General features: G+C 18.3%; 4 protein-coding genes across 4 annotated transcripts, besides 20 other annotated features; 3 read left to right on the top strand and 1 right to left on the bottom strand. All coding sequences in view use genetic code 6, as the record gives it.

The window, feature by feature from the left end:
• Positions 1 to 576: 576 nt before the first annotated feature.
• Positions 577 to 617: a microsatellite.
• Positions 618 to 682: 65 nt separating this feature from the next.
• On the top strand, positions 683 to 3,843 carry IMG5_187430 (hypothetical protein; the record flags this gene model as incomplete). The annotated part of the gene is made up of 5 exons (XM_004027195.1): positions 683 to 1,514; positions 1,629 to 1,945; positions 1,998 to 2,179; positions 2,287 to 3,001; positions 3,115 to 3,843. 5 exons carry the CDS (start codon positions 683 to 685, stop codon positions 3,841 to 3,843), a joined length of 2,775 nt encoding a protein of 924 aa, XP_004027244.1.
• Positions 1,553 to 1,627: a microsatellite.
• Positions 2,781 to 2,828: a microsatellite.
• Positions 3,003 to 3,103: a microsatellite.
• Positions 3,010 to 3,056: a microsatellite.
• Positions 3,010 to 3,084: a microsatellite.
• Positions 3,014 to 3,084: a microsatellite.
• Positions 3,021 to 3,103: a microsatellite.
• Positions 3,029 to 3,104: a microsatellite.
• Positions 3,844 to 3,889: 46 nt separating the features above from the next.
• On the bottom strand, positions 3,890 to 5,902 carry IMG5_187420 (hypothetical protein; the record flags this gene model as incomplete). The annotated part of the gene is made up of 4 exons (XM_004027194.1): positions 3,890 to 3,906; positions 5,313 to 5,389; positions 5,508 to 5,703; positions 5,752 to 5,902. The coding sequence occupies 4 exons, from the start codon at positions 5,900 to 5,902 to the stop codon at positions 3,890 to 3,892; spliced, it is 441 nt and encodes a 146-aa protein (XP_004027243.1).
• Positions 5,062 to 5,128: a microsatellite.
• Positions 5,423 to 5,501: a microsatellite.
• Positions 5,903 to 5,928: 26 nt separating the features above from the next.
• On the top strand, positions 5,929 to 7,020 carry IMG5_187410 (hypothetical protein; the record flags this gene model as incomplete). Its single annotated transcript, XM_004027193.1, has 2 exons — positions 5,929 to 5,961; positions 6,643 to 7,020. The coding sequence occupies 2 exons, from the start codon at positions 5,929 to 5,931 to the stop codon at positions 7,018 to 7,020; spliced, it is 411 nt and encodes a 136-aa protein (XP_004027242.1).
• Positions 7,021 to 7,145: 125 nt separating this feature from the next.
• On the top strand, positions 7,146 to 7,867 carry IMG5_187400 (kynurenine-oxoglutarate transaminase, putative; the record flags this gene model as incomplete). Its single annotated transcript, XM_004027192.1, has 2 exons — positions 7,146 to 7,408; positions 7,453 to 7,867. 2 exons carry the CDS (start codon positions 7,146 to 7,148, stop codon positions 7,865 to 7,867), a joined length of 678 nt encoding a protein of 225 aa, XP_004027241.1.
• Positions 7,412 to 7,449: a microsatellite.
• Positions 7,868 to 7,933: 66 nt separating the features above from the next.
• Positions 7,934 to 8,113: a microsatellite.
• Positions 7,939 to 8,027: a microsatellite.
• Positions 7,970 to 8,025: a microsatellite.
• Positions 8,065 to 8,135: a microsatellite.
• Positions 8,071 to 8,122: a microsatellite.
• Positions 8,076 to 8,118: a microsatellite.
• Positions 8,078 to 8,128: a microsatellite.
• A 97-nt stretch (positions 8,136 to 8,232) lies between the features above and the next one.
• Positions 8,233 to 8,237: part of a microsatellite that runs on past the window's edge.

Below are 8,237 nucleotides of genomic sequence, written 5' to 3'. Positions count from 1 at the left end.
GGTAATATTATTATTTTATTAGAATACATTAAAGTCTTATTTTTATTTTAAAATAAATATAAAAAGATTTTATTGTTTATTTAAGACTATATCTATCTAATCATTATAATGGAATAGATGCAGGTTCTATATAACTAACTATTCCAGTTTCTATTGAGTTTGAATAATTTATATTTTAAACAGCTTTAAAAATATTAAATTTTATTTTAAAAAAGTAATTTAAAAAAAAAATAAAAAAATATGATTTTTATTATTTATTAGATATTCTACTAGTGCAAAAGATGATGAATTTTTATTAAAAGAAAATGATATGAATATAAAAAAAAAATTTGCAATAATTTTAAGATTAGATCATAAAAATATAATTTAAGAATAAATTGAAATAATAAAATAAGTTTTAAATATTTTGGGAGGTTTGAGATATTGTGGTAATATAAAATAAATTTATTTGAATAACTATGAAGGAAAATAATCATGCGAAGAAGTTATATAAGAAAGAAAAAAAATAAAATTTTATTTAAAATAATTAAATGAAGCATTATAAAATAATTATTTAAAATGAAATTAATATATGTTTATATAAATAAATATATATATATATATATATATATATATATTATTTACTTTTTAATTAAATCTTATAAAATTAATATTTAAATATAAATATATAATTTTTTTTTAAATGATTTCTGTTACAAATAGAGTTATTGATTATTTCACGACAATAGGAGTAGGAGACAAGCTTTTAAAGAATAATTAGTTTGAAGAAGAAGGCAAGCTATTCAAGAAAAAAAAAAATTTAAAGCAAAATTAAAAAAAACTCATTATAAAATCAATTTATCCTTAAATATATATTTTTTTTAAAAAAAAGATCTTTAATTTTATTTATATTTACTAAAATTTAATAGATTTACCACTTACAGGATTAGAAATTATATTTTAATATATAAGTGAAGTAAAAGAAACATAATACGAAAAATATTTAGATTTAGAAGGGACTAAAACTGTATGGTTAAAATGTTATTACGATAAATAAAATCCAGCAATTACAGAAATTAATTTTCTATATTTTAAAACCCAAAACAATTATTTAGTAAAAATGCATATATAATAATAATTTTTTATTTAAAAAAAAATATAATTATAGAAAATAAAATAAAAATATAATTATATTCCAGTTGCTATAAAAAAAAACTTAGAAGAAGAAGTTTAAAATTAAAAAATAGCTACAAATGAAGCAATTGATTATTGGAAAGGAAATTATGATCTAACATATATTCTTGATTAAGAAAAAAAAGATAATTTCATTTTAGCAATGGTTTATAAAGTTTAAAATATACATAACTACGATAATTATATTACAAAATTAAAAATAATAACGGCAAAATCATAAAAGGATAGTTAAATTAAAATAATTGGAGGTGATTTACATATTGTAATTCCAAAAAAACACAACATAATTAATTTTTCTTTTGGAAGGCCATAAAAAAATAGACTTATTTGTTTTAAATAACGTATTTTTTTGTTATAATACTAAATATAAATTAAATAAATATATATATGTATATATATATATATATATATATATATATATATATATATATTTAAATTTATATACATACATATAGACGAAAGTATTCTAGAAATTAAATTTAATCCGCATGTTATAGATAGATATCCAATTATAGATCATTAATATTCAGTAATTAATAAAAAATAATAAAATTATTAAAAAATAAGTTTAAAAAAATAATAATAATAAAAAAAAAAGTCTTTTCCCGATTCTGTAGCTTTATTTTGTTTTCCTGAAGGAATTTCTTTTAGAAGAGATGGAAATGTGCCTCCTTAAACTTTCAGTTTTGTCTTGACTTTATAAGATGGTTGTAGAATATATTGTACTTGTTTAATATTTTATGAAACTGCAAATGAAAAAACAATATAATAAGTAATAATAACATATATAAAGTTTTAAATCAATAAAAATTAAATTAAATTAGATTGGACATTTTCTTGTAGATGATAATAATCTTCTTTATTATTAAAAAGCAATATGTTTAGTTTCTCATTATAATTATTTAGATTAATATGAGTTTATTTTAAAACATTTATATAGAATTTCTCTATCTAAAAACGATATTCCAATAGAAAGAATTATATGTAATATAGTTGACGATATAAGGTTTATATGAAATAATAATAAAAAAAATAAAAAAAATATTTAAAATAAAAATAGATTACCAACAGCAATTGAAGATTGGGGTAAACTCGGAATTTAATATGAATTAGGAATAAGTATATATTTAGCAAAATATAGTATATAAAATTAAAAAAAAAAGGTTCTTTAATATTTGGCACTTCAAATAAATACCCTCCGTTTAGTTAAATTGGTTTAAAAACACTTTTCCGGGTATTAGATATAGATAAGATCATATTTTTATTTGAATGTGTTCTTTTAGAAAAAAAAATATTTCTAATAAGTAAACACAAGAAGCTCATAATATAAGTAGCTGAAGCTTTAACTAGTTTAATTTTTCCTTTTAGATATAATAATGTATATATTCCTATTCTACCTGAAGTTTTAAAAACATACTTAGAAGCTCCTGTACCTTTTATTATAGGTTTTGAATAGAAAATAAATGTTTTCGAAATTTCATAATCAATGCAAAGTGAAGTAAATAAAAACTAAATTATAATTTTTTTTTTAAAAAAAAAAAAGTCTATATAAGCTTATTTAGATAGTAATGATTTAATCAATATAGAATGTCTACCGGCTCTTCCTGAAAAATATAATAAATAATTGAAAAAAAGACTATAAAAATATGAAAAAATGAGTTCCAGAAATCTACTTTAAAAAAACCTTTTTTACGAAAGAATAGATAATGCATTTGAAAATTGTCAATTTGGAGAAAACGAAGAGGAAGAAGAAATAGATCCATATGATATTAGGGATTCTTTTTTAGAATTCATATAACATTTTATGCATAATTATAAGAAATTTTTGGTAAAAAAATAAATAAATTTAAATTAAATATAAATAAATATATAAAATAAATATATATATATATATATATATATATATAAATACTTATTAAATATATATATATTCATTTTTAGATTCCTCCTGATAAAAAAAAAGCTAATAATGAAATGAGTGAAATATATGATATTCGAGAGTTTTTAAATTACCATAAATCATCTAAATAAGGAACATTTCTATCCAAATTTGTAGAAACAGGAATTTTTTCATATTTTATAGAAACTAGAACTTCTATATCTGAATATGAACCTTATTATTAATTCTTTGATATATGTTGTAAAAAAAAACGTTCAAAAAAGAACCTTTATTATTTATAAAAGAAAACTTAAATAAAATATTACCTATACCTTTACCAAATGATTAAAATTTAATTAAAAATCGTAAATAAAAAAATATTTATATTCTTACATATATATAATAAATTTTAGATATATATAGTTATAATAAATTCCCTTTATTAAATCCTCAATTATTTGTAAAATGTACAGAATAAGACATTCCATTTAAAATAGATTTCAAATTAACTGAAATAGATTAAATAGACTCCAATGTCTTTGACGAAAATAAATACGCGAAATACATATACGAGTAGATACACCATATATGGTTTCAAGTATTTATAATAAAATTAAAAAGAGACTTCTACAAAGCTTATTATAATTCTTTAATTGAATATTCTTTATGTTTAATCGATTAATTAAGAAAAAACAACTATATTCCTACCGAAATAATATTTAGACATGTAATTGAAGCCTGTGGTTATTACGGAAAAGATGAAAAAGTACTCCTCTTAGTCTAATAAATGAAAGAGCTAAATATAGAAGCTTCTCCGATTACACATGGTGTATATTTTCAAGCAGTAACGAATTCTAAGAATTATGTTTAATAATAAAATTAAATTGATAAAGAAGAAATTATTGGATTAATAAATGAAGAAATTAATACTAATATCAAATAATAAAATTAAGAAGAAATTTCTTTATTCGAAAACATTGTATTTATAATAGATTCTACATGCAATTAGTGCCAAAGAATACTCTTTCCAGAAGAAATTATGAGCTTTTGGAAAACTGACTATAATAATTATTGCACTAAATGCCCTTAATGTTAAAATGAATTCGTTGCGAAATTTAATGTAGTCGATTTTTCCAAAAAATATCAAGTTTAAAATCAAGATGAGCTCGAAAGTGTTATTAAAAAAGAGTCACTTTCAGTCTAATTTCTTTCGCCGGTTTTATTAAGGAAAGAGCTTGAGAATATTATCAAAGTTAAAGGTGAAAATGCGGTTTTTAACGATAATTTTTAACAAGAACATCCCATTATTTTCTGGAATATTATCTTTTTTTTAAAACTTGTTAGAATTCCCACTTTTTTTTTAGAAAAAGGACAATAAGATACTTTTTATGAAAGATAAGTTAAAATCTGTGAAAAATTTATTTATAAATCGAAATAAGATATTGGGATTTTTTCTAAAGTTAGTAATTATTTCTTTTAGTCTTCCAAAAAAGAAGAAAATAATTTAAAAATTAATACGAGATTAGATTCAATTAATTGTTAAGAAAAAGATTAGAAGTAAATTTTTATTCGAATAAATTCGTGTATTTATATATAAATATAAAAATCTATTATTATTTATTTTTATGTGTTAATATTTTATATATTATTTATATTATAAATTATTATTTGTATTAAATATATAAAGGGATTATTAATAGAATATTAATTATGGAAATAAATATATAAAAAAAATATTTTAGAATTTATTCTTGAAATAAAAGAATGAAACAGAAACTAAAATTTATGAATTCATTTAAAAAAATAACTAAATAAATTAAGTAAATAGTCTAGAAGATAATGAATCTAAAAAAAATAAATATGAAATTTCTTAAGAATCGTAACAAAAATAAAATAAAAAAATATTATAATAATTATTATTTTTAAGTGCAATTAACACATTACCTTAATGAAAAATTAAAGTAAAAAATTCTAAATATTTATATAAATATTTTTTATTAATTCTATAATTTTTATAAATAATTGTTAAAAATTAATTAATTTTTTTATATAATTATATTTTAAATAATAAATTAAAAATAAAAAATATATATATAAATAATTATATACATATTATATATATATATAAATTTCATTTGTGAATAAATCAACTTTATTCAATTTTATTTAAACTCTTCTTTCTATTAAGTATTTTATTTATTTATTTCATTATTAATTTTTGGTTAAATTAATTTATTTATATTTTTTTCATCTTTAGTACTTTTCATTCCATTATTAGGATTTTCCATTTTAATAATAGAAAAAAATTCTTGTATTTCTTAACATTATTTTGAATTTCTAAAATAAATAATAATATATATTTATGAATTCATATATATAATATATATATATATATATATATATATATATATATATATATATATATATATATATATTTATTTATTTATATTATTACTGTAATAATTTAACTACATTTATTCTAACATCTATTGAGAAATTTTTGTTAACAAATGCTGCTATTTCTTCTGCATAGATTTCTTAAGAAATACTATATATTTTATAAGTTGCACTTATACAACAATAAATCATAAATTCAATATCTACTAAAGCTAAACTATCTAATTCATTAAAATCAAATAAATCAAATAAAACTAATAATTTTAAAAACATATAAAAAAATATTTTTTATATTTTTTTACACCGAATTTTATCTTCTAATTTTGTATCAGAAAAAAGTGTTATTCCGCTAAATAATTCTAATGAATCTATTAAACCGTTATTATCAGTGTCCCAAATAACAAACGCGCTTTCACTTGCTCCAAATATATGTTCGAATTCGCTTAAATCCATGCTAAAATTATCACAAATACTTTTAAATGATGCATGGAAATCTCTTACTCTGCTTAATGGTACTTTTTATTTTTTATTTTTTTAACTTTTTTTTTTTTACCATTCAACAAAGAACTTGTATTTTTTCTAAATGCATTTTCTTTTATTGTTTATACATGATTTCCCATTTTTTGTATAACTTTATATATATATATATATTATTTATTTTTAAAAAATAAATATTAATCTAATATAAGTTTTTTTTAAAAAATATATATATTTAAAATTAAAATAATGTTTATATCTTAAAAAAATAAAATTATTTTAAAAAACTAATTACACTTATAAATTTTAAATAATATTAATTTATAAATAATTAAATATTTATAATATAAACTAAAAAAATAATTTAAAAACAATTTTATAAATTAAAAATATAAAAATTTTAATAAAAGAAGGAAAAGAAAAAAAACCAAAATAAATATGATAATTTAAAAAAAACATTCCAAAATGCATATAAAATAACACAAAAACCATTTTCTTAATTAAAAGTATTTTTTTTTTTCATACAATTAAATAAATAATCATAAAAAAACAAAAAAAAACCTAAAAGTTAACAGGATCATCTAGGCTAAATGGATTCGACAAACCCACTGTATGGTCTATATTTTCACCTTTATCAGTTGAATATAAATCAATAAATTTAGTATTTAAAAGAATAAAAAAAAAAAAAAACATTAAATTATTTATCAATATGAAAGGGTTAAGGTTTCCCAAACTGGTCCCCTCCAATTTTTTTTTAAGATTCTTTAACAAAACTAACATAATAAGGTCCTCATTAATATACTCGTGCATTTGGAGCTCCAAAACTTATAAATTCAATAAGTGATTTTTACTCTCCAATATTTAATCGTAAAATAGACCCAAATACTGAAATATGTGTCTCTGCTGGAGGTGTAAGTGTATTAAACGCAATATTTTTAGGAATACTAAACTCAGGTGACGAAGTTATACTTTTAGACCCTTCATATGATTGTTATAGAGCCCAAATACAAATAGCTGGTGGAATATCAAAGAGTGTACCATTAAAATACCGTAAAAAGAACACATAAGAAGAAATAAAAACCGAAAAGATATGAAAACAACTGAAAATGATAGATGGGATATTGATTTTGAATTATTAGAAAAACACTAAACGAAAAACAAAATTCTATTAATCAATACACCGCATAATCCTACAGGAAAAGTATTCACTTAATAAGAAATGGAAAAAATAAATTCTTTAATATAAAAATACCCGTAATTAATAATTGTTGAAGATGGTGTTTATGAACATTTATGCTTTGAACACTTGCCTTTAAAATTACCGCGTTTCGCAAACTTACCCAATACATGGAATAGAACTATCTCAGTATATTCAGCAGGCAAATTATTCTCTGCTACAGGAATTAGAGTAGGATGGGCTATTGGACCTTAAAATTTAATTAAATATGTTTAAAGTTTCCATTAATATTCAGTCTTTTGCTAGTAAATATATTTCTTTATATATAATATTATTTTTAATATATTAGACATGGTCCTATGTAAGATGCTGTTTCGGAAGCTTTAGATACTAGTATTTCTAAAGGAAATTATTTTAATGATACATAATAATTATTAATTAAATAGAGAGATCTTTTAATTGATTAACTTACAAAATCTAAAATTCCGTTAAATATTTGGGTGCCATAAGGCGGTTATTTTGTTATTGCTGATATTTCAAATGTTTAGGTAAATAAAAAATATTTTTAAGATGAAAAAAACGGATAAGAATATAGTAAAGACTATGCTTTTTCATTATGGCTATGTAAAGAAAAAGGAGTAACATCGATTCCCTGTAGTTCTTTTTATCCTAGTGAAAGTAAAAAAGATGGAGAGAATCTTGTAAGATTTGCTTTTTGTAAAACTAATGATTAAATTTTAGAGGCTGGTAAAAGATTATAATGATTTTTATTTGTTAAAATAATTAAGTATATTTATAAATATTTAAATTTATATTATTAAAAATAAATGAAATAATAAATATAAATATAAAAAAAATTAAATAATTATTATAATAATATATATTATAAATATGAATATATATAAATATAAATTTATAAATATATTAAAATTAAAAAAAAAATATGTATAAAAAAAAATTTAAATATTAAAGATAAAAATAAAAATAAAAAAATATAATAAAAATATAAAAAAAAAATATTAAAATTAATATTTGTTATAATAAAATAAAAAATATTGATGTAATTTTACTAATATATATATAAAAATTATAATTAATATAGATATAAATTATATTTTAATATTTTTAAATATA

Source organism: Ichthyophthirius multifiliis (genome assembly GCF_000220395.1).
Source record: "Ichthyophthirius multifiliis unplaced genomic scaffold scaff_1120509251351, whole genome shotgun sequence".
Taxonomy (NCBI): Eukaryota; Ciliophora; class Oligohymenophorea; order Hymenostomatida; genus Ichthyophthirius; species Ichthyophthirius multifiliis.
This window is presented reverse-complemented; position numbering and strand designations above follow the sequence as displayed.